The 24,920-nt window shown below is 32.6% G+C and overlaps 8 protein-coding genes across 14 annotated transcripts in view; 2 read left to right on the top strand and 6 right to left on the bottom strand.

The window, feature by feature from the left end:
• Positions 1-269: 269 nt before the first annotated feature.
• LOC135832255 (uridine 5'-monophosphate synthase-like) lies at positions 270-3,442 on the bottom strand. 4 transcript variants are annotated; one of them, XM_065345391.1, is made up of 8 exons: positions 3,122-3,442; positions 2,854-2,987; positions 2,093-2,353; positions 1,864-1,986; positions 1,659-1,776; positions 1,276-1,552; positions 999-1,204; positions 270-718 (listed from the first exon to the last, which is right to left on the bottom strand). In XM_065345391.1, the coding sequence occupies exons 1-8, from the start codon at positions 3,171-3,173 to the stop codon at positions 408-410; spliced, it is 1,482 nt and encodes a 493-aa protein (XP_065201463.1). In that variant the 5' UTR covers positions 3,174-3,442; the 3' UTR covers positions 270-407. The 4 variants fall into 4 exon arrangements, with proteins under 4 accessions (XP_065201463.1, XP_065201466.1, XP_065201465.1 ...); XM_065345394.1 differs by having other exon boundaries at positions 1,363-1,552; XM_065345393.1 differs by having other exon boundaries at positions 2,854-3,031; positions 3,122-3,440.
• Positions 3,443-3,835: 393 nt separating this feature from the next.
• On the bottom strand, positions 3,836-8,180 carry eIF3c (eukaryotic translation initiation factor 3 subunit c). Its single transcript, XM_065345390.1, has 17 exons — positions 8,019-8,180; positions 7,718-7,816; positions 7,511-7,643; positions 7,272-7,419; positions 7,053-7,189; positions 6,867-6,979; positions 6,663-6,796; positions 6,455-6,593; positions 6,116-6,378; positions 5,689-6,052; positions 5,402-5,617; positions 5,187-5,327; positions 4,963-5,101; positions 4,683-4,876; positions 4,413-4,616; positions 4,201-4,339; positions 3,836-4,116 (listed from the first exon to the last, which is right to left on the bottom strand). Exons 2-17 carry the CDS (start codon positions 7,808-7,810, stop codon positions 3,968-3,970), a joined length of 2,706 nt encoding a protein of 901 aa, XP_065201462.1. The 5' UTR covers positions 7,811-7,816; positions 8,019-8,180; the 3' UTR covers positions 3,836-3,967.
• A 1,032-nt stretch (positions 8,181-9,212) lies between these two features.
• LOC135832251 (D-dopachrome decarboxylase-like) lies at positions 9,213-10,082 on the bottom strand. The gene is made up of 3 exons (XM_065345386.1): positions 9,902-10,082; positions 9,639-9,811; positions 9,213-9,519 (listed from the first exon to the last, which is right to left on the bottom strand). Exons 1-3 carry the CDS (start codon positions 10,058-10,060, stop codon positions 9,444-9,446), a joined length of 408 nt encoding a protein of 135 aa, XP_065201458.1. The 5' UTR covers positions 10,061-10,082; the 3' UTR covers positions 9,213-9,443.
• A 147-nt stretch (positions 10,083-10,229) lies between these two features.
• Positions 10,230-11,795, top strand: LOC135832253 (macrophage migration inhibitory factor homolog). Its single transcript, XM_065345389.1, has 3 exons — positions 10,230-10,409; positions 10,494-10,666; positions 11,475-11,795. Exons 1-3 carry the CDS (start codon positions 10,302-10,304, stop codon positions 11,554-11,556), a joined length of 363 nt encoding a protein of 120 aa, XP_065201461.1. The 5' UTR covers positions 10,230-10,301; the 3' UTR covers positions 11,557-11,795.
• Grp170 (Grp170 co-chaperone) lies at positions 10,704-16,495 on the bottom strand. The gene is made up of 18 exons (XM_065345380.1): positions 16,050-16,495; positions 15,668-15,808; positions 15,223-15,488; positions 14,933-15,138; positions 14,688-14,865; positions 14,421-14,607; positions 14,189-14,338; positions 13,915-14,112; positions 13,659-13,843; positions 13,330-13,586; positions 12,953-13,256; positions 12,705-12,870; positions 12,343-12,633; positions 12,167-12,274; positions 12,026-12,095; positions 11,791-11,949; positions 11,664-11,707; positions 10,704-11,586 (listed from the first exon to the last, which is right to left on the bottom strand). Exons 2-17 carry the CDS (start codon positions 15,806-15,808, stop codon positions 11,676-11,678), a joined length of 2,898 nt encoding a protein of 965 aa, XP_065201452.1. The 5' UTR covers positions 16,050-16,495; the 3' UTR covers positions 10,704-11,586; positions 11,664-11,675.
• A 391-nt stretch (positions 16,496-16,886) lies between these two features.
• Positions 16,887-17,819, top strand: LOC135832252 (macrophage migration inhibitory factor homolog). The gene is made up of 3 exons (XM_065345388.1): positions 16,887-17,192; positions 17,274-17,446; positions 17,532-17,819. Exons 1-3 carry the CDS (start codon positions 17,085-17,087, stop codon positions 17,614-17,616), a joined length of 366 nt encoding a protein of 121 aa, XP_065201460.1. The 5' UTR covers positions 16,887-17,084; the 3' UTR covers positions 17,617-17,819.
• Positions 17,820-18,182: 363 nt separating this feature from the next.
• On the bottom strand, positions 18,183-21,847 carry LOC135832249 (apolipoprotein D-like). Of its 4 annotated transcripts, none has more exons than XM_065345383.1 (5): positions 21,686-21,847; positions 19,366-19,501; positions 19,065-19,284; positions 18,830-18,981; positions 18,183-18,737 (listed from the first exon to the last, which is right to left on the bottom strand). In XM_065345383.1, exons 1-5 carry the CDS (start codon positions 21,688-21,690, stop codon positions 18,393-18,395), a joined length of 858 nt encoding a protein of 285 aa, XP_065201455.1. In that variant the 5' UTR covers positions 21,691-21,847; the 3' UTR covers positions 18,183-18,392. The 4 variants fall into 4 exon arrangements, with proteins under 4 accessions (XP_065201455.1, XP_065201456.1, XP_065201457.1 ...); XM_065345384.1 differs by having other exon boundaries at positions 19,366-19,518; positions 21,686-21,844; XM_065345385.1 differs by lacking the exon at positions 21,686-21,847 and adding an exon at positions 21,037-21,234.
• A 722-nt stretch (positions 21,848-22,569) lies between these two features.
• LOC135832248 (nucleoredoxin-like) overlaps positions 22,570-24,920 on the bottom strand; it is a 31,509-nt gene continuing 29,158 nt past the window's right edge. The window contains exons 7-8 of the mRNA XM_065345381.1: positions 23,964-24,073; positions 22,570-23,000 (exon numbers count right to left, since the gene is read on the bottom strand). Of these exons, the coding sequence (XP_065201453.1) occupies positions 22,803-23,000; positions 23,964-24,073 (308 nt within the window). The 3' untranslated portion in view covers positions 22,570-22,802. The remainder of the gene's footprint in view (positions 23,001-23,963; positions 24,074-24,920) is intronic.

Raw genomic sequence — 24,920 nt, 5'->3', positions numbered from 1 at the left:
TTCTCGAGCATAGGCTGCACTGTGAATCAATGCAACCCGTTAAGAATCTAATAATTCTCTTTGAATTTTTTTATTTAAAAAAAAAATTAAAAACTTTGAATATTTTTTTATTTATTTATTTTCACTCAAAAATAAAAAAAATGATGATTTTACACTTTGCAGAAGAACTAAGAAGTGAACAAAGAGAAAAACGCGGAAGAGCCTTACTCAAATTTCAACCAAACGAAAAAGGCTACACATCACACATTCATACATCATAAAGAAAGATACTCAAGAAAAAAATTTTTAATGTTCATATAGGCAAGTACCTATAATAATTTAGTGATTGAATGTTTGTATTTCTGCGGTTACGGAGCTTGGGAGCTTTTTCATTACAAACCTATTTCAACTAATTAAACAACCAACGGTCACTGACGGTTACATTCCAATTCCATTGATCCAAATCGTTTTAGATAAGCATTCCACAACAGTGACTGCTCTTTTTTCACCAACTCATCAATATTTTCGAAATCGCGAAAATGTAATTGAACAATATCAGCGCCTATATTGCTGACAACCATTTCGTTAGAATAGAAAGAATTATCTGAAGAATTCCCAATTGACACTGAATTCTTCAAATCCGATCTCATACAGATATAACCAAGAGGAATTTCTGAATTTTTATTACTGATGAATCCAGTAACTTCTTCAAAAGTTGCGACTGTCATATCAATTGAATCTGAAAAAATATGCACCTATCAAAAGAAAATAAGTACTCAATATTCATCACCAGATTATTTTCATCGTGCGTGCATCGAAAGAATTACATGAACTAATTTTCGATGAAGGCATAGCAAACGAGCTACATATTTACGAGTACGTAGAGGTACATAAGTACATAGTACCTAATTATGCACTAGGTAGGTGGAGGTACCAGGTATCGACGCAAAAAATCGCGACTCGCGGTAATTTCGTGTTTTTCAATACTCTCAATGCGATTTAAAATGAATTTGATTTACTTTTTTCAAAATTTGATCCCACGAGCGCATTTGTGACATTGGGGCAAGCCACAACAAATATTCCTTTTTGTGGAAATTCATCCATGACAGATTTGATCGAAAGTAACATATTTTTACCAGGTACAGCATAGATGGTCAATAAATCAACAAATTTGAATCGTCTGCGGCATTGCTCGATAAGAACGTCTCCATCCTCCGATAACTTACTGAAATTAGTTTTAAATTTTAATCAGGAAGTCTACCATTCAGGTTCAAGTACATAACTTTATCATCTCACCTATCATCCATCAGAAAAAAATTATGATTTTTAGCAATATTGAGAAGTTTTTTCAACTTGAACTCTTCTGAATTTTCAAAAACATACCAATTAATGCTCAGTATGCTTATATATGGGCCAATAAGCTCCGCGACTTGTACGACAGTATCTATATTTTGATCAGTTATTTCCACGCATAGATTACTCTTTTTTTCTGACATTAATTTCAACAATTTTCGACCAATTTCGGATTTGCATGAATGAACTCTCTGATCATATTGCACCAATTTTCTTTTCTCTAAAAACATTTGCAAGACATTTCAATACCTATCTAGTTAAAACATATTTTTTTATTTTTTGAAAAAGTGGTGCATTTTTGTATGTATCTATACTTACGTACTTACCCAAATTCGAATTAGTAATACAGTCGCCGTTTAAAGCAAATTTATCTGAAAATCCTTTGATGATAATGTCACGACGATCCGCCGTAATAAGTCCTTCATCGAATAAGATTTCTGCGAACTATAGTTAAACAATTTGTAATTTTTAGATAAAAATATAAGAAATGAAAGAAAAAGGAAAATGAATAAATAATAATAACTTTATTACTTGAGACATTTTCATTATTGAGTGAATCTCATATCCCATTTCCCCAAGATTTTCAATCGCTCCTTGCTCGAGATCAAATAGTGTGAAAACATCTTTAACTCGCATCCCAGAGGCTTCAATATCCTGTATAATGACGACAAATATTGAAATAGGTACCGTATTCAATGAAGTAGAAGAACGATTTGCAGTTATGTTTCATTTCATTGGGTATGGTTAATTTGACATTTACTCTGATAACTTCCAAAATACTTCTACCACTGCACGTGACTTCTTCAATTACGATACAATACTCGTTTTTGGGAGTTTTGCCACTAATTCGCCGTTCAGCCGAGTGAAGAGAAGGCTCTTTATTCCAAATTAAAAATGGTTTGCATAATTTCGAAGCAATAATAACGCTGAAGGGTAAGCCAGCATAAGATACTCCGCATATTGAATGGAAATTGAATTTCTTTTCGGTAAAAAATTTGTAAGCATATTCACCCATTTTATCCTGTAATATAGAACAAAAAAAGTTTAAGTAGGAACGTATAGTAAATTAAGTGCTTGTACATACATAGGGTGAACCAGTCATCTATGGCCACCTAAAGAGCATTCGCAACTTTAAACCTTATTATTTACTTTAAAAGATTATAAGTAAGGGTCATCTATGAACTTTTCTAATTTAGCAGGCTTTCTAGATTCAAAATCGACTTTCATTTTAAAATATTGAGTGAAAATTGATCGAAAAAAAACGAAATATTTACGACACAGTCAGAAAAGCACATCTTTGGCCACCCTTCTTTCGTTACATTTTTCAATGACTAAGAAAGAAAGATCAAATTTTAAGTAACGGAGTTGTATTTTTCATATTATTTGGTACCTAATTATAAGTATTAGATTCAAAACTTTTAAATGATTATTTGAAAAATTGGGTGAATGGCCATAGAAGGAGGGGTGGCCATAGATGGCTGATTCACCCTACGTGTAAGTACATAGTTGTATTTAACTTACCATTAGGGATGGATGTGCGAATACGACTAGTAAATCGAACCATGAATCTAAAATACACCCACTTGTAGAGTGGAATTTTCCAAATTTAACAACACCGGCATTGAATAATTCAACAGCTAACTCTTTCAATTCGTCTGTCATAGTTTTTATGATAATTATTTTTGAGAAATTCTATTTTCTAAAAAAGTATGTAATATGATACAATAATTCGTTTTATGGTTATATGACACGAGATTATGAATAACGAATAAACAAACAATACTCGTACCTGCGTTCCGAAATGACTGCACGTGTTGGACTATAAGTTCAGTTTTAATCATTTATCATATTTTCAGGAGTGGGAGATGGAGCAAAGACTGTTAAGGCGAGAAAAATGAGATAGAGAGTACATACTTATATTATGCAGTTTTCGGACAAATTGACCCTTGATCAACTAGCCTAACCGCAATCGAGGGAAAAGGTCGGATATAAAAATATGGTGCATACAGTAGACAAAAAGATCAATTTTACACGGGAAAAATTCTTTTGAAAATTGTAGGTACGTTTCTGTGTAACGGGGCTTAAATCAAGTAGAATTATCAATAAAAAATATTCTGGCACTATCAAGAGCGAAAAATTCTATGAATGGGCATCACGTTGCGTTCGATAGTAGATATATTTTTTGTTAGTAATTAATGACAAAACATGCTTGATTTACCTCTTGCGCATATGTAAAATAATTGAGTATCTACATCTAGTAACCGTATCAGAACCTCAGAAGATGTAAAAGTTGGGCGAGGATCTTTATTCATACCGACCAGGAATTGGAACTAAAGTAATTATCCTTAATTTAATTATAGTCACGTTTAAGAAAACCGTACACCGCAGGTCAAGATTAATGAATTTGAATAACTTCTGAGAAACTCACTCATATATCTCCAAATTCCAAGATACTACATAGAACAATCATTGCTGAAAAATGAGAGAATAACAAAAAACTACACAGATTTGACGCATTTATTACAGAAAAAGAAAATAAAAAATCACAAGACCAACGGGAAAAATGCGTGATTTTCATTTCTTCAAGAAATTCGAACGTACAATAAATACGTAAAAGATAATCGATATAGTTGGATTAGTAAACTCGATTCCTCTGCCTATTCCAATCTTGACCGCCACCACCTGTATTTTGACGATTATATCCTTGACGGTAATTATTTTGCTGGTTGGCTCCAGCTGAAGTATTTCCAGCACCCGATGTAGCTCCTCTTTGGAAGAAATTGCCTGAAACAAATTAAATCACATGCATTGATAAATTCACGTAGCCTAAATGTATCATGTACTTAATAATCACGAATATCAACAAACCTTGTTTCATTTCAAATATACGTTCATTCGAGTCAACAAAATTATTGATTTTATCGGCCAGTTGAACAGCTAATGATTGAAGTCGGCTAGGTTCACTTCTATGCATGACAACAGTTTGCGTTGGATCATCCAAAGATGCCTAAAATATATTTTATAGCGATGAACTGATGATACAAAATTGGGACTTTTCTTTCGTCAATTCAATTTCTTACCATGAGTTCCTCATTGATTATCATTTTAGAAATGGTAGAATGAACAACGGGTTTATCCAGTTCGAACATTTCGGCCAAAGTTTGCATGGAAATCGAAGCATAAACGTTCGAATAAGTGAATAAGTAAGTCCTTAAAGATTCTTCTTTGATCAAACGAACCAGCATTTCTCTAACTTTATCACTTTCGTAAAACAAATCCCAAACCTAAAATATTGAAAAAGTTCAGAAATCGCAATTAACATTTTAGATTATAAACTTCAACCGTCATACCTTAGCATTCATTTTATCGTTGATAATAAAATTGACACAAGCAGTCCAGTTGCCATTTTTCATGGCTCTACTAGCGGCCACAATATGTTCACGCATGGATTCGGGAGGACCGACCAAAGATTGACGTTCGCTAGAACGTAGCTGTTGATAGAATGTTTTCGAAATCATACGTCTTCTAGCATCAAATTCATGAGCTTAATTAAAACAACAAAAAAAATTAGAATGATTATCGACCCCCTAGGTAAACTAAATTTCAGAAATACATTGACATCAAACTTACCCGCCATATATGGAATTTCTATAAGCATAGCAGCTACCAAATAGACACATTCCAGTAATTCCAAATTGATGTGCATGTGGAACGGCATTTGCCTTTGTTTTTCAATTTTTTCTTGTTCTTTGCTACGCTCTAGCTGACGCTGTAAAAAACAAAAAACAACGAAAAGAACTTTGAGGATCGTCATAATTGCTAACTTTGAAATAAAAATGAATACAAATTTTAACCTGGGGCAATAAACCTTGAGCTAATAATTCTTTAACTTTAGCGGTCATCATTAGATCAACCAAACAATTGTGAGCATCCTTGACATTGCCTTGTCTAAAGGCACACAATCCCAAATGCGCCATGGTACGGTTATACAAAATCTGTAAGATCACAGTTTGATCAAAAGAGGTCATACAAAAGTTTTCTAAATTTGGTATTAATTCTTGTTTCATACTTGTGTAGGAGGATCAGAATGTTGAATAGATTCTTGCAAATGCGACATTAAAATAAGATCGCGTGCTTGGAACCAGTTATCGTGCAGAGCATTATGATAAACATGAGACAAAATCGCACGAGTTCTCAATCTGTCAGTTTCATCGTTGTGATAGATGAACTTGCACAATTTATCCATAATCTGTAAGCTGGTGATTTCATTCTTGCTGATTTCTCCCTGTGATTAAAAACAAGTTAATTCGCAAACGATTTCCAAAATTACAATTTCAATAAGAGAGAGGTTCTTACTTTTTTCTGTTTTAAAACCATCGGATCAAATTTATAGTACAAGTGCTCAATCTTTCTAATATAAACACCGCACAATTCGGACGCCGTACCCTTCTTCTCCAAGAATGATTGTACTTTATCGATAATTTCCGTCACTCTACTTTCATCTTTTAGTCTCTGAACGTATTCGTTGCTGTGAGGATCGCATTCCTTCAGTAGTTTAGTAAATTCTTCATCCAAACGCTCAACTATGGTTAAAACATATCCTCTGATTTTATACGGCGGTGCATCAACTACTTCTTCTTCTTCTGTGATATGTTCGCCGATGACAATATCTTGCGCACTCAATATCATAGTTAGACATTCTGTGATCCGATCTAAAAGTCTTTTATCGAAAAAATTAGTTTAATACTTCTATGGAGAAAACGACGTTGAAATAAGTACTTACTTGGCCCAATATTCCGGTTTCATTGGATCAGAAACTTTTTGATTGTAATCAAAAATTGCAGAAATCGTTGCAAGTTTGATTTTAATCGCCACACCTAATCCGAGATTATGGTTTTCACTGATTACTTGGAGCTCGTGCAGCAATTCAATTTGTTCTCTACGGTCGGTTCTTTTTTTACCACGTGCAGCAACGATTTCGTTCAATTTTTTTAAAACCGCTTCGATGTTGATTTCTGCATCTTTAGCGAACATTTTAGGTTTCTCCTAAACATTTATAGAAACCATTTTAGATTAAATTTTCATGGTCAACAATAAGAGAAAGCAAGAAAATGACAATTACCGATGGAATCGTGGCGCCTCCTTTTACGGTTTCCCATTCACCTTCGCTTTCATCTCCTTCATCTTTTTTTGGTTTTTTGGGTTTTTCTTTACGTTCTTTTTTACGTTCCTTTTTCTCATCTTCTTCTTTATCGGTATTTCTGCAAAGAAAAATAGGACAAAATAAATACAGGAAATTTTTTATGCCAACTGAAATGATTAATACGAACTTTTTCAAAAAACGTTCCCTAATACTTTGATATTGACCATCTTCTTCGCTGCTAGAACTACTACTATCCGAATCATTACCCCAATCGATGGACGAATCATCACTGCCACCGTCATCATCAACGTGAGCTGAAGCCTAACAGAAAAACATACGAGGTCAACTTTTTGGAATAAAAATTGACGAATTCAAAGAGCATATTAATTACTTTAGCGAATGTAGAGTGAGACTGAGACGTCTCTGAACCAGATTTCTTATACGCAGATGCACTCGGAGCCACATCATCATCATCTTCACTTTCGGTTTCGCTTTCGTCTTCTTCTGTAGTACGAAGAAATCATGTATTATACATCACAAACGCACACAATGATTATTCTATAGCGATTCAACTTACCTTTTTCTTCATCTTCATCTGGAAGATCGGGATTTTCGCGAAACTTGGCCATATCATCTTCGAAATCTTTAGTATATTTCCGAAGTTTCTGTCTCAAAGTTGCTAAAGATTTTGAGTTATTCTTGGACATGTTTTTCCTGCACATGCATCGGTCACGTCACGATTAATACCATAATACATACGAACATTCAAAAATAAAAGGACTGAAAAAAAACTAACCTTCCTTCCCTGTCTTCCCAGACTTCATGAATGAAATCTTCCATTTCGACCAGACAACGAATATAGAAGCGAGGATGGATTCCATTTTCTTCTTTTACAATGACAGTACTGAACGCTTTTGTATAAACTCTTGTTAAATCCTCGAAACCTAAACAACACGTATCATGTATTATAATTCGTAAATCATCATGACATGATCAAGAATTAATGGGTGATGGGTGATGAAAATTTACACTTACTGGACAACATACTGCTTAAATCCTTGATTTTTTTGAAATTTCTAATTTGTTTGATGGTATTATGAAGATCTTCAAATCTCTTTTCCCTAGCAGAACGAACAATACGTTTTGTATCCTCCTCATCGTCGCTAAACTACAAAAGCATAAATAGTATAGCGTAACTTATTCAAAAGAAATACTGCTAAAGTAAACGAATATGTTATTTACTGAAAAGGCTGCCACTGGTTGACGAATAACCTGCTCCTCTTCGGACGAGCTTTCGGATTCAGAATCCGATCCGGTGGCGAAAAATCGACTCATAGTAACCTGTAGAAAAAATTCAAACACATACTGAGTAACGATGTACAGATGAAATCATAAGAATAGGCACACAGAATGAGTATCATTTTTATATAATTAAAGATATGATTTTATTCGGTTTCTTGATGATTGATGAGTTGTGTTAGACCAAGACGCAAAGAACGCGGAGAACACGTAGAGAATGTGCATAATTGTAACAAGTACTCACTTAAATTATCAATGAAGTAACCTATCGGAAAATTATTATTTCGTAGCACAAAATGAATTCAATTCACCAAGAATTAAAGAAAATTCCTGAAACCGGGATGTCACCAAAAGTGATAAATAAATCGCCATCGCGTGGCCGTGTTCTCATGTTCTGTTTTAGTGTTTTGTAGGAATTCATGAAGATACTAGATTCGCACCATTGACCAGGTTAGTAGTCGATCTTTGTACGAGTAGTACAATAAGTACTCTATAGGGTCGGTTCATGCGAATTCTCATCTTTTCGAAATTTCGGTATCACCCCATAGTCCATACCCCATCCCATCGACCTTTTAAGTTTTAGTTAACTAAAAGGTCGATGTATCACCCTCACCTCTTCAGTCCTCAGCTCCCCACCCACGATATGGCGACATAACAGACACCCACTAAAAAAAATTCCCTCCAATTTTTGAATTTTTGAATTTTTAATATTAATATTAATATAAAATTTATAAGTGCCTTAAAGGCTCCTTGGTAATGGTAATTGGTTTTGGTAAATGGTAATTGAAAAACTACCAAAAGTAAATTGAAAAGTTGAAACAATGACAGAGAAATTTCAATTAGGAGGTACTGAAATACCTACTGAATAGATAATATTGTGTTCTTTTTACACGGATTTTGACGTTTTCGAGAATCTGGATTTTGGCAGATTTAAAATCCAGATTCTCGAAAATCTGCCAAAATCCGTGTAAAAAGAACACTTCTATAAAATGGTTTCATTGAAAAATGACAGATGACTATGAGCTTTTCAATTATTCTATTTTATGTTTTATTTCACGCTATATTTTCCGTTGATAATTGAAAATTCAGAAGGTAAAAAAGGCAAAAGCACATGCTTTTTTATAGGTAAATGTGTAATAATTAATCTTCAACAAACACAAAGTAGCCTTACAGCGTATCATAGCCCATCTCTATTTTTACTAAAACTTTGCTTTGCCTTCGCTCTTTTCTTTTCGTAGGTAATTCCATCCGTACTTCATAATCGTAAACCTAGTTTCTTTTTACAAAAAAAAAGCTGGTCTTTCAAGTTGCATTTATACATGTATGTTACACCTACCAATATCACTTTTATTGCATACAGGTACCGGGTACGTTGATTATTGATTTGATTAATGTTGAAGAGATAATATAAAACATCATACCATTTATACCATAGAAATTTACTAATTTAGACCTTTATTTCGTCTCCAGATGACAATGACAAAGTACAAGTACAATATTAACAAAAATACTTATACCTAGATCCAACTCATTTCTGTACTTATGTAATACATATGTAATATACCTACTTAATTGAATACCTAGATAATAATAATATCTCATTGTTGTAACTCATAATACAGAAGCCCATGTTAATCGCGAAGACTACCTATTCAATACTTTTTAGATTTCATGAACTTGATAACAACAATGACCCATCAATAGCAACATCACTCAGTACTTTCTCAGTAAAATAAACAATAATCCTGTAAATAGAAAAGTTTGATTGTAGTTCATTAGTCCATTAAAAAATACCAAAATAATCCATAAACTTGATAGGTTTACCAAGTACCTACTTGAAATTATGCATCGGTAAATTACTTACCTGTCCTCCGGAATATCTAGGACGCTCGTCAAAAATTTATACAGGGCTTCAATACAAGATTGATTCAGTTTAGCATCCAAAATTCGAACAGTTTGAATAGTCAGAAACACCATGGGTTCCGAGCTTCCTCGCCAAGATAAATTCACTTGATCCACCAAAGTTCCGTTGACATACTATTCAAAAAAAAAAAATTAGAATATTAATGTAGTTAAATAGAATGTTCTTTATTTAGATTGGAAATTTGAAAAAAAAAATAAGCTTACGTCAGGATCTTGAGACAACGAATCCGCAATAATTCTTGAAACGTTTTCAAAAACATTTTTTGGCATTTTAAATTTTTCAAAGTTGATTTGAAAACTGAACAACGACATCTTGGAATGTTGAAATTTCGTATTCCTACTAAATGAATCAATATTTTTCATGGTTGGATCCAATCTCGTGACAAATTGAAACAAAAAGTAGTTATAACAAAAAATGGCAAAAAAAATTGATTTCACTTATCTCATCGTTAATTTATTGCTACTCTCGTGCCATTCATCATTTTTTTTCGTGAACTACGTATTTATCTTTGTTCTCAGAATTTTGAAACAAATAGTCATATCATAAGTAACTTGACTTTTTTCGACAACTTACCGTAAAGTGCATCAACTTTCTCACAACATAATGCTTATATTAACTTTACTTACTAACGTTGATCAAAACAAGATCAACGAGGACGTTTTGAAAGGAGCTTCTAATCTGATATCAGATTTATTTGACGGCACACAGCAGGTAAAATGATTAATTTCAATAAAAACTTGGGTACCTACCACTTGTAGTTTCTCTACCTAATATACGAATTATTAATTTTCAAAGAACGTTTTCATAAGCATCAAAGCTGGAGTTGAAATGAAATGGGGAACGAAGCCCGGTTTGTTCGCAATTGGAACACTTCAAAATACGACACCTTTTGATTCAGAATGCAGCAAAGCGTATGCTCCGCAGGTATTCGAATTCGTTGAAAAAGCAATAGGAGTGCCGCAAAACAGGTGATTATTATTTTTTTAAATAAAGAATGGTCGTCAATTTAGATGTCAAAAAATTTAATTTACACAACATATTAAACGCTACAATTCGACAGCGATTTAAAAATTACTTAAAATAATTTCAAGAAAATAAATTATCAACGACATTTAGATCACAATAGAAAGTAAATCAAGAAAATTCGAGATGTTCATTCCCAATTTTTGCTCATTGGTAACTATTACATCGTTTTATCCGCGCATAGTTCGCTTTTTCAAATTACAAATAATAATATTTAGGTATGTATTACAAAAATAATACTACTTTTCAAAAGTTCATGAATAAATGGAAAAAGGTGATTTCTTTACAAATATTAAATTCTTAAAACATAGGTAGTATACAATTTTAACTAACATATCGTGCGAAATTCACATAATCGCTGCTATAATATTTCACCAACACATTTAAAACAATTTTACACTAGCATCAAGCTGATGAAGAATATATACATACATAATACGAATAAGCATCGGACCTAAGAAAATAATAATAATGCGATACATTTATTAATTAAATCACATCACAAAATATATTGATAGGAACCAGAAGTATAACAGAAATAAGAGTACAAAATAAATTAAACAATTTTGAAAAGGTTCCTGTAAATTTAGAAAAGGAATGATCAAATGATTATAAATTCATTCCCAACTTCCACGCACAAATAATGAGAAACACCGGTCGAAAAATGCTGTTATAATTACGAAACACGTATTATACACACATTAGGCTGTAAAATTTTTAATAACGTCATTAACATTGCTACGCATGTTTCAGGATGTATTTAGGATTTATTTCAATAAATCGCGACAACATCGCAACTGATGGAATGATCACTTCAATAATGGACGAATTGTGACATAAATCAATACGCAGAAGAAACGTTTGTCTATTAAAAAAACATCAAAATGTGAATACTGCTTGGCTAATAAATTAACTAAACAGCAGATAAAATTGAATACAAACCTCTTGAAATAATTACAGCTCAGCATGAAGATCTTCTTTATTATCTGGAAAGTGAAATAAAAAATTAAGGAAAACTATGAGTATTCTGTATTGTATCTTGTTTATCTCATATAATGTAAAAATTTACCAGCACTGCTCGTTGTTGATTTATCTTCTTTCTTGGTATCTGCACTTTTTTCGGGAATTGGTTTTTGATTGGATTCATCTTCTGTAACAGGTTTTTCTTCTTGGGTACTAGAACTTTCTTCGGTTTCTTTTCCTTTGGATTTCGATTTCGATTTCTTATCTACAATAGAATAATATTGAAGTAATCAGTATAGGCGGCATATTTTGAAAAATACAGATACCCAAGTTATTCTCACCTTTATCTTTACTTCCTTTATCACTGGGTGGAGGACGCCAATTTTTCGATTTATTGGCTAAGTATCTTACCTTAAAAAGAATTAATTGTTAGCAACTCGTAACAATGTTAAATAGTATTTTTTTTTTCAAATTGTACGTACTTCTCTGTCCAAAGAAAACGATTTTTCTGAAATAGTTCTAACGTTAAAAACTGGGTCATCAGATTTCGCCAAAGTTGATTGTTTAGTAACAGCTGTTTCTTTCCAAACCTGCAGGAAAAAACAATTTATTAAAAGCGTACCAACAACACGCATTCATATGGTAAATCAGGTCTTACGATTGTATCATTTATCAATTTTTCCAAGCTTTGTATTTCAACAGTAGTATACAACGTATACGCAGGGTCCTCAGAAGTAGCGTTAAATTGTTGAGTGAAATTCTTAATGCTGTTTAAGAAGAAGGTTGTTGAGTTTAGAGTTTGATCTAGAGCTTTCAAAGCCTCAGGTCTCTCAGTATGTTCTCTATGACGTATTTTTACAGGTTTCATTAGTTTCTTCAACTCGGAAAGTTTAGACTCCAAGACATCAACATCTGCGGTATATCCTTCCTCCTCAAGCCAATCTGATATCTGTAAAAAGTATATCCGTCAGCTTAGGTCACTCAATTATAATTATTTACACAATAAAATGTAAAAAATACCTCTTTCGATTTGGTAGTAATCAACTCAGACTCTTCAGGTTTAGCATAGGAAATAAAATCGGCATCATCGAGTTTCATTCGAGTGTCAATAACCGCTGATTCCAATGCATTCAAAGCTCCTTCTCGGCGAGACCGTTTCAGATCATATTCATCGAGAACATTAATCCTAAAAATGAAATAAGTTTTGAAAAAATTATACCTAGGAGTATCTACTAGAACACAAAATGTTTAAAAATCAAAGAAATTACTTGTCAACGGATTGTTGCAGTTGATCACCACTCAAATGATTAACTCCCAAATGAGTGACGGAGGAGTTTATCGGTTCTTTCAAAGTGACTACTTTGGGTTTCTTCTCAGCTTCCTCTTTGACAGTAGCATTAACTTTCTTAGCATCATCGGTTTCGGTTTTATTTGAAGCTTTGTCAGTTTCATTAAGCGGTTTCGATGGTTCTGGTTCTTCTTTCACAGGCTTGGTACCTTCATCTCCAGAGGGAGGATCTTTATGAATGATTTTTATATTCGGGTCTTTTTCTTTGAGTTCTTCTTCAGCGGCTGAAAAGTAAATCATACAAAATGAAAAACAAATTTAGTTTTTTTCCCCCAACAAATTCTCTTATTATCGTACCATGGAATAATTTACTAATGGTGGAGCTAAGTTTAGAGAATGTGGACTGTTCGTCGTATTCTTGGGCGGCCAATTCTTCAGCAGTTAATGTTTTTTCAACGATGTATTCAACATTAGTCATGGATAACAAACCACTTTCATCTAAATTAAAATGAGCTTTGATTCCTTTGGATTCAATGTTCGCACCATGATGTTTTTTGATAGCTTCCGAAACCCCATTCAATCTCACAGCATGTAACGATTTTCCACCAATAGCTCTAAAATACGACAAAAGCGCGTTTTAATATATTTCATAGCAAATAGAGAATTTCACACGTATTTTAACATACTGAATTTCATGCTCGGGAAGAAGTGATTCAAGATCACCATATTGCACACGAAATTCAAAATCATTCTGATGTTTATTGAAAGTCAGGATTTTCTTTTGAGGATACGGGTTCATGAGATTGAACAGCGTTCGAGTTATTTGTTTAGATTCCTTTTCAACGTCGCTCTTCTCTCTTTCGAATGTGACCTTTAAATAATCCATTTTCATTGTTTATTCAATCACTTGTGAAAAGAATAAGAGCATAAAAATATACATACTTGAATAGGGAATATAACTGCATCTTTGGTAATGAACTTTTTCACTTTGAAACCGGTGCTCAGATCTGCAGCTTTATATGCAGCACCTAAGACGGCAGCTTCATCAGTGTTCAAATTCTTACTGAGTTCGATTTTCACGGCGTTCGAGAGTTGATCTTGAACCGCTGGAACTCGGGTACCGGCACCGACTAAAATTACCTACACGTACCATACACATTAATCTCAAAATAAACACCGATCATCCAATGGTTAAAATATATCGCGTCATTCTTACTTGACTAATAACGTCCATAGAAAGTTGAGAAGTTTTAAGGGCCTGTTCTACAGGACTTTTCACTCTAGCGAATAAGTCTGCGCATAAATTTTCGAATTCTTCTCGCGTTACAAGTAATTTAAAATCGACATCATCCATTACATTTTCAACCTATATTTAGAGGATTAAATATTCAATTTTAGAAAATCGTATGTCTCCAAGTACAAAAGATTATAATTATGTAGTTCATTACTTGAGCGTAATATTCAGCATTAGCACTCAGAATAATTTTCAGGCGACCAGCTTCTTTGAATAGCTTGGCCATAGCTCTAGGATGTTCGAAAACATTTTTGTTAGTTTTTTTGAGTTCGTTGAATTTTTTAGCCAAGAAATCACGTAAACGAAGTTGCATTTCGAGTCCTCCTAAGGTACGATCGTATCTACAAAGAGAACCACGATCTTACAATTTGCTCTAAAAACGCGCATTTGAAAATTGTAATTTGCATATTAAAAGAATTACCCAACTCCTACGATAGAAAGCTGAGGATTTGTTTCGACAAAACCCTTCTCTTTGGTTTTAGCGTTTTGATAGCTAACAACAACAGCGCTGGTTGATGAAGCTCCCATGTCGTATAACATGACGTATTGAGCAGTATCATTGAAATCTTTTCTTCTGAATATACCGTAATTCAACGCAGCTAAATCGATTGATTTTATTAGTTTCAATTTTTGATTTAAGATATCAATGCTTAAAGAATTACAAACCAGCAGTGTAATCGTTGATCAATTGAAGAACTTTTAATCCGGCCATTTCAGCGGCGGTAATCATAGCTTTCCTCTCGATTTGATTGAAATAACCGGGCACAGTCAATACAACATCATTAATTGGTTGTCGTGCAGAATCTTTCGCGAATTCTCGAGCTTTACTCAACAACATAGCTACCAATTCTTCAGGACTATATACGGTTTCACTGTGAGAAAAAGAATATACGTACAATATAATAATAATCCCACCAATGATTACAAATGACTGTTTCAAAAAAAGGAATACCAACTTGTCATAATGAAAAACTACGGTGTTTCTATGGGGGTCCGGTCTTAAATCATACTGAGGAAACCTTTCTTGAAATTGTTTAACAATAGGGTTATTGATATCCTTGCCCAACAAATCCAAGAAATATGTGAAACAATAAGATGGGAAACGAACACCAACGCTCAAAGCATCTTCACCAAATGTCCTTTCATTATCACGAAACGCTATAGCTACCGGAGTTTTTCTCTTGGATTCTTTATTCAGGGCAATCTCCATCGGCACACCAGGCTAATACGAACATATTTTAAAATCATACAGGTGTTAGTTAATAGCGGTTCAAATATGTCAAAACGTCATTCATAATTTTCTACATAGTTGACACAAGTGTTCTTAGTTAATCATTATAATGTATTAATTCTTAAAAATTGAAAAAAATTCATTTTTTCAAATTTTTAATAGGTACTTACCGATACAATAGCTACTTTCATCCATTCTAAGCCGATATCTACGCTCATAACAGCTACGCTTTCCACATTATGGGTACGATGAAAGAAAACTGCTAAACTGACTATAACAGTCAAAAATACACCTCTCGATGTGGCTGACATCTATCAAAAATTCAAAAATAAGTACAATGACAGTAAATAATTTGATAATATTCTTCCAGTCGTCAGGAATAGACAAGATTGTCTCCAATTTAAATAGGTCAAGCTTTCAATGAATCAAATTTAAAGATCTTTTTCAAATGTTAGAATTCTTAATGAGAACTGCTCTACTTTCTACAATCATGATGTAAATTTACCAACTACAGTTTAAATAAGGATAATGATGTGGTGTTCGGGTACTTACTTTATAAATACTTAGATTAATAGGTAATAATAATCAATTCAACTATTAGACTAACAGGGAATATAGATAAACGTTCCACTATTAAAATCACGTTTTCATTCTGATATCGAATTTTCTCTCAAAAATATAATTGAAAATCGCCGGGTACGAGAACTTTCCTCCTGTATTTTTTTGCACACAACTTCAAGTTGAACTGCACCTCACATCCAATGATGTGTACATTTTCCTATTGGTCGGATTTTATGACAGGCTCATAAGCACTTGTTTCAATTGGTTTTATTCAGCACGTCAGCTCATTGCTCATGCGTTTACGAGGTAATGATCAATTTGGATGAAATTATATCGGAATAGATCAATGAATTGTTCAATGCTCAGTAGTAATTTTCAACAAAACAATTATAATTTTATTAAAAATTAAAAAATATTCAACTTTTCGATTTTTTTGTTTACGTGGTTCAAATTTCTTTGAACTTTCTTATCAAAAGTTTAATTATCAAAAAAATGAAATCACAGAAAAAATTGGTGAGAATGTCATGTGGTCGATGTGGTTGCCTAATTTATTTTTATATAATTTCAAATTAATTTAGCTTTAAATTTAGCGTTTTTCTAATTTTTGGCCCAAAAACTATGCAATGCAGCATTTTAATGAAAAAAAGAACAATAATATTATAAGTGATAGATGTATAATTTGATAATAATAATCATATGACCAAAATATGAATTAAAAAAACCATAATTTCTTTTGACGCGAAGACGTGAGATTTTTCCAGCGATTGACGTTTCATTTCACTTTCAGTCATTGTTTTTTCAGTTTTACGAGTTTTGGCAACATTGGGCAACAAGAGCTTTGAATTGAAAAGTTTTGATAATAATACCGGGTGGGACTGTGGGACAAAGTAAAGTCGATGTCGAAAGTTCTGGTGCTTTTGTGAGTAGTTGTGATTATTCTTGTGCGTTTTTGTTCGAAATTTGCGACAACCGCTGTATTCTCTGCAGATTAAATTGCATTCCTTAAAATTTGAACAGCTACGAATCATGCCGTACTTCAAATTGGACACCAATATTCCTCAATCTCAGGTTACTTCTGAATTTTTGAAGTCGACTTCAAAACTTGTTGCATCCACCCTTGGAAAACCTGAAAGTGTGAGTAGTAAGCTGTTTAACAATTATTCACGTGTTTTAGCGCTTTGCTTCATTATGAGCGCGTCTATTTGTTTTTTGCAGTATGTGACTGTCCAAGTAAACGGCGATCAAAACATAATATGGGGTGGTACCAACGAACCTTGCGGATTCGCAACTTTAATGAGCATTGGTCAATTGGGTATCGAAGAAAATAAAAAACATGCTGCAGCTCTCTATGATCATGTTTGCAAACATCTTGGTATTCCAAAAGACAGGTAAAGTTGAGTTTGTGCACTTCATCAATGGGAAGTAGTCGACAGAAAGGTTCGGTTCATTTCAATTTCGATTTTTGTTTTTCAGGATGTATATCAGTTTCGTCGATTCGTTGCCTTCCACTATGGGTTATAATGGCTCCACATTCCACCCGATGCTAGGCAACAAATAAGATTGCAAAGTAATTTTGATTTTATTTTAAGAATTATCACCGAATAAATGAATCAACTCCGATGTGAAATACATCGAACAATTTTATATTACTCGCATGCCAAATATTTTGATGTTTCCCGTGCTATTGGTCATAGTTTCACTTGCTTGTGACATGCGAGAGAAAAGACCATTATTTGTTAATAAAATATTTTTTGAAGCAGATCTATTGCCGTTTTTCATTCATTTCTTATGTATGTTATTGTATGTAGTTTAGCAGTCCATATAAACGTATAACTGCAATTACTGTAGTTATCTCTCTTTGATGATAATTAACCGTTACTTTTTCAGAGAATTATTTATAATTAGTTTACTAATTATATCGCTCTCTTCGTTTGCACGGACTTTTTCTACCTATTCAAAAGCCGCGTTCCAATGTTCAGAAATTAATTCAGGTATAAATTTTTCACGAATTGTTGTTCCCTTTATTGCATGCATCTTCTGTTTTTCTTTCTCTTCACTTTTTTTTGTAGTTGATTGTTTATTTTGCGCTCAACTACTGTGCTCAAGTAATGACTTGAAAATGTATAACTTAAAAGAAACATTTTTTTTGAATAAAATTCGTTTTTTATCTCACTATAATCTTACAGCACATGAAAAAATACCATTAAAAAACGTATTGCAATAAAATACATACATAAATGCAAAATGGAATAATTTAAATTATAAAATAAAACTTGATGAGACGAGTTAAATTAGGTACATGAAAGTTTAAACTGAGAAATGCAGTTTGATTTATTAAAAGAAGTTCACTTGAGGATGTGAATCATTATCGAGTTCCTCAATTTCTTTAATATCTTTTGCTTTTGATCTTTTTAGCAAATATTCTTTCAATTTTTCGTTTTCAATTTCTTGCGGATCTTTCTTTACGTAATGGTATATTTTTTTCGCTCCTTGGTATACGAAATCGGCAGCATCTCCTACGGCGCTGGCTATGTTTTTACCGATTTTCTTAAAATTGTCCTTGCTGAATGTGTGCTCATTAACTTCGAGAGTAAAGTTGGTATTGTAATTACAGTTGTCATGGTTGATAATCGATAAATCGAATGGATTCACTTGATCGCGTGATAATCGGTCACGAAGCTAGAAGAAAAATCCGAGTGTTACGAAACCTTTTTCGCATAGTCGTAATTCGTATGAATTACAGTGAATCTTAGGCATCTTATCTAGCTTACTTTTTCAACGATGGGCTTATCAAGCGTTGTTTTTCTCGAAAGAATCATGGCTGTGTGTCTGTGTGCAACTTTCAAACTTTGACAACTGTACACTCCAGCGTAGGTCTCATAGTCTGTATCGAATACAATATACGAAGCAGTGCCAGCCACACCTAAATTTTTATCGGAGATTTTTTATTAATTTCAAGACTGATTATTTTACTGATATTCCATACTGTGCAAATATTCAACTTACTGAGAGGAAATTTAACGGTCAGTTTTCCAGATTTCGTTTCATCTGATAATTCCAAATGTCCCTGGTAACGATAAAGGTTATTTTTGACTAGACCGACAAGTGGATTAACGCTAACTTGGGTAATGTTGTAAATTTTTCTAAAATCTGTGGCCGTAACGTTGTACAACAAACAGGGACTAGCGGTAGATGTTTTTTGAATCGCGTACCAAACTCCGGAGAACTGAAAGAAAGATTTATTATTCTTCGAATTCAAATATCAAATTTATTTCTACTACGTTGTTGGGTAAATGCATTTACTCACTCGGTTGGCATCGAAATTCTTGACTGGTTCTAAATCGAGACATTTATCACCCCAGTGATAAGTATGGGCATTAACTAATGACTGGTGTAGCAATAAAATTGCGCCTAGTTTAATCACTGACTGCATCATCTTGGAACTGTAACAAAAAAATCACTATTTTGAATTGTACGTGTCTAATAGTTTTTAAATTTTCGTTTTTATACGATTCAAACTGGGTAAAAATGATGAATTGAGAACTTTATCAAATTGTTAAGTTTGAAGATGCAGGATGTGATGAATCATGTTTTTAAGAGATGATACATTTTTCTTGGCTAGGTTTAATGACACGTCATTGCAAATACCAGTAAATGCAAATGATTAGAAAATAGGAAAAAGGATAGAATTTCGGTGGGGAAGAAGTGCTTAATTTCATTGTTTATTGGTGAGATTATTCGTGGATTTGTTTTTAATGTTCGAACCATTGTTAATTTATCTTAACAATGTTATATTGATAAAGTAAATGTGTATACCTATACTTGAAACAAAAGAAATTATGCACTACTTTGAAAAGCTGCTGACTCATTTGGACTTCCTACTTAATGAGTGTTCACTTAATGATTTTTTGGCTCTAGATTTTTTCAATATTTCGTGTAAACTAATGTCATGGATGGAACGCAAACAATTTTTAAAAATGTTTCATCTTATAAGTTACATCTAGCTTTTGTTTTGTTTCTAGAAAACAGCTAGTTATTCAAACATACGTATTCTCGTTTCAATCAACTAATTCGAAGTTTTTGCATTTATCGCGTTTTTAATCAATTTTAATCAGTTACCTATCAGTTGTGAAAACAAAATTTATCGATTTATCTTCAAGAGAAAACAAAATTGCTACATATGTATGTCTAAGTACATACTCGTACATAGACATACGTATAGTTAAGTAGGTAGTACTAACAGTAGGAATAAAATTCTTGTCAGAACAAAACTTTTGAAGCAAAATGAATGATTATAATATCGAATGTTTTATTGTAAATGTATGCTTTTTTGGGTCCGGGGAGGTTACACCGAAAAAGTTGAAAATCTTCACTCTTCAAATCGTACCACTGAAATGATTTTCATTGCAAACGTGTTCATTAGATTCGTTGTTCGTAATATCAAAAAAACTGAAATCTAAATATCGATAAGGGAACCGTTCTGTCAAATTATTTACCGAAAATTGAAACGATAAATAGGTATTTATAAAATAAAATGATACTAAAAATTTAATGATGAAAAGTACATAGTACATACTTAATTACTTACATAAATCGTTATCAAAATATTTTTTCGAATTCGTTTCGTTTTTACATAGAACTCTTTTGATTCTGTTTTATTCTCACGTTTAAGCCAACAAATAAACAATTAGTTCCGTTAATTTGATGCATTGTCGTTTTGACGAGACAATTGTTTTTATAGACTATCACTATTGTTAATTAATCCGTCACTAATGTTGGTAGGTCAATCTCAATGTTTAAAAAACACAATTTTCTGTGCTTTTATCTACGCTTAATTCTAATGCGTACGTTGTAAGGAAACGTGCGATCGATTTTTAAATTTATGAATATTGAATGAAAAAGTAAATAGTACTCCAATTTACATAGGTACCTAAACCTAACGAACTAGAGAAGATGCCTACATAATAATTATACTTACATTTGGAATCAATCGTTTTAGGTAAATTTGATCTAAGTTATTTGAAATAAAATTTCTCGATATTGGACCGAAATTTACGCAAAAAATATACCAACAACAATTTCGTTTATTTTACTTCACTCAAAACGAACTTTAGACTTAGCAAGTGCTGTCACGATCAACAAAAGTGTTATTGAGACCTTGGTAGGTTAGGTTTTCATTTACGTGCTTCTTGTTTCATCTGATCTAGCGAAACGTTTAAAATGCAGTAATCGAGTCACAGTCGTATAGATAATAGCTTGATAAACGCGTGTTTGATAAGTAGGTAAATTATTTATTTTTTCAAGAGATTCAATTGCTTGTACTGCTCGGACGGGGGACGGCAACACAATAATGATTTTAATGGATCATCAGGATCGTCTCTTATTCGAAGCGATGGTGGTTGCGATTATATTAAACAAATTATCGAGTAATTATCTATTTACTTTGGTAGGTATGTAAATAAAAAATTAAAAAGCATACTTAAACGAAAATAATGTGCAATATTGCTGAATGATGAGAAAAAGAAAGAAACTAAAAACCTGAATCCATGTATCGTTATAAATACTTATTAGGTGAAGTTTTATGAAAGTTTTTAAAAAATACCGGTATATTTTAAAAATTTACTCACCTCATAAACGCCTTCCCAAATTCGCTGAAGAGGAGAACTCTTCACCAACACTGCACTCGCGATTCTGATGAGACGTATCGTTACAGGAACAACCAACCAATAGATATATGTAGATAGGAATTAGGAACTTATGTACGTACTTGAATGTACTCAACTTACGCAGCATTCAGTTTTATGAATCAGAACTATTTTTCCGTCTTCCCCTCTTCCATTAATTATGTTTTTACTGTAATCTTTGTGTTCAAAAACGCGTAATAAGTTAGATGATTCATACGTTTTCCGTTCAACGTCACCGATTCGACGAATACAAGTAATGAATTTATATAAATTGTAAATTTATCTACACAAACTGGTTGTACTTCAAAAAACAAGGTATATCAGCGTATCATGTGTAGAGATCGAGATCTGCTCCTTAAAATTGAATAGAATGGCTTGAAGCGAATTTTTAGATTTTTATTTTGGAATGAATCCAGTATCGAAAATTTTAAAAGTGAATTCAGAAATTTTCGTCCCTCTTCCTACATAACTTCACCTAGGTACTCACCTATTTGCGTATTTATCTTCTAGTTAGTTTCGATAGAAAATTATCAGGTGTAAGTTTAAGATTAATTAATGAATACATATTGACAATGTAGGTACCTACCCTACATGTACGTACGAGTGCATAGTTAATTCTCACTTGTTGCTTTGGGATAAAAAATATGAAAGTATCAAAAATTGATTTTTCGATTGTAAATTAATTATTTTTATGGTATCTGTTTTCTCTTTTGAAAATCAGGCAAATTAGTGGATTTTTAACCTCTTAATTTGCTGCTATCATAACGACATACTTTAATCCAAAACCTAGGATACTAGTCTCTGTGAAAGGAAATGAATTGCGCCTATTAAACGTGCAATGGTATATTTTTATACACTTACAGGGAGATATTTCCTCAGTACTTATAGTATATAGATTTACTATGTACTATGCACTAAGTAGGTATATAGATAGGTATGTATTCTAAAAGTAGTACATTTAAATTCAATAATGAATAGATAGGTATTTCCTATTTTAAATAGTACATTCTTATATCTATATTAAGGCCACTTTTTCATTTCCTATATCCAGCCTCACTTCTTATAATGGCCTTTCGATGGGTAAAAAACTTAATTCTGAGTTATAGAATCGGTTTACAAAATTCATTATTGTCCTTTCGGTAATTTCTTTTCCATATTCCATTACAGCTAAACGACCAAGTGGAATGTCTATGAGGGTTAGCAGAGGTGAAACGTCTTCTAATTGCAAAAATTCACGCAAACTTTCGCTGGTATCAGTCTGAAAAAATTTAAGGTGATATTATTATTCATTTTATTAGAGTTCTATATTTTCGATTTTTATTTTAAATTTTACGACTATTTACTTATCAGTATTAACAAATTACTAATGCATCGTGAATCATGCATGTTCAGCTGATAATGATGATGAGATTGATGAGCTAATGGTTTTATTGTAAGCTTATTTTTGGAAATACCGATTAAGTGACGATAAATAGGTAAACAAAGAATTCCTGCGTTTACATGGTGCAATTTATTTTATTGTACAATATTCACAATTATTATTTCTATTTGATGCTAATATTTTCGTTATCAATTCAATGAGAAATGAAATGTAACGTGATAATGTTAGCATCTCATTATCAGGAATGAAGTAAACAACAAAAAAACCTACACATATTTATTATCTAATTGTTCATTTATACAGATACTCTTTGTTTTTCATGATCTCTAGAAATTGATGAAGTATTGTTATGATCGAGTTGAAACTTCTGAAAAACGGATAATTTGGCAAAATCTTTACAGACAGTCAGCCTTATAAGGCGAAATTAATTATATCGCCAATTCGATTCATGATTTTTTTTAAAAAATGAATACGGTAACTTTAAAAATACAAAAAAGAAACTGATTTTTGATTAAGAATATCTAAAACCACATTCACATCTTACAGGGAAAAAATTAAAACCAGAACAAGAAAAAACTTGAAATTAAAACCTCAAAACCAGTTTTAACTGTTATATAGGTAAGGTACATCTATAGGTACATCCTTTAAAAAAGGGTGACCAAGTACAAAATTTATCAAATTTGAATTTTTTCATGCAAGGTAGGTAAGTCGATTAGGAATTTTAAAAATTTGCTTGAAAACGAAAAATTAAATTCTTATTTTTCACTTGACAAATTCTCATTTTTTTGTTAGCAAATTGCTTTAGGTAGATCTAGATAGACACTAAAGTAAGCTACTTACATCATTCGCTATGAAAAACAGTAGTGATTCCTGATATTTCTTCTTCACACATTCGCTAATTGGTGCGAGTACTGCTGTAGCTAATTCAATTTCTCCATCTTCTTCCCCATCTGTTGGAAAAAGTAAGTTGTTAGCAACAAAACATGTTTAAATAAATTGTATTGATATTGGTTAAGATTGAAATAAATGAACATTAGGTACACTTTAGAAGTTGGTTGTCACACGAGGTCAAATAGAAAATTTATTTTCCTGCTACATATTTTATTTCCCATAAGTTGACGAACGAATAAGTGTGGTAGGTATTCATTAGTTACAGGGTGCCCAGAAATATCAAGTACCCCTAAAAAAGTTTTCTACTAAAATACTTTGGTTGGTCACAGTGAATGATAATAATGATAGCACATGATTGGTTGTTGGACTGGAGAGATAACATTTCACCAATTCTTATGCATCTATTTCACGTTGCCAACCTATATTTTTAATGAAAAACTTTCTTAGGGGTACTCGATATTTCTGGGCACCCTGCATAACTTATAAGTAGGTACGTAAAACTCGAATTATTTTTTTCCGACTAATTCGTCCATCGTTATAATATATTGGGCATTTTTTTTTAAAATTTAAGACAGTATTTGAAAAATTAGCAGAGTTACGAGCTTTTTAAAATCTCATTACTTTTCCAACATTTCTAGTCATCGATTCGAATATGTGGCTCGCATTTTAAATTCACAAAATATTCGTATAAAATGTAAAAAATATTAAATTCGTAATCGTTGAAGCGGAAAAAATATCGTTCGAATAGTGATATGCAAAATTGCGCTCGGTTCTTCCACGAAACTGAACCCTTTTTTCGTCTACGGTGGAAAAAATTCAAGGATTAATCTTAAACATATAATTCTCCGCCTTCGGAAACCTGCCCCCCCCCCCCGGCCATCGTTGGAACAATCTTTGCGAATAGCT

The sequence above is a fragment of the Planococcus citri genome, chromosome 1, assembly GCF_950023065.1.
Source record: "Planococcus citri chromosome 1, ihPlaCitr1.1, whole genome shotgun sequence".
NCBI classification, from domain to species: Eukaryota; Metazoa; Arthropoda; class Insecta; order Hemiptera; family Pseudococcidae; genus Planococcus; species Planococcus citri.
Note: the sequence above shows the minus strand (reverse complement) of the source record. Positions and strands in the feature narration are given on the sequence as shown.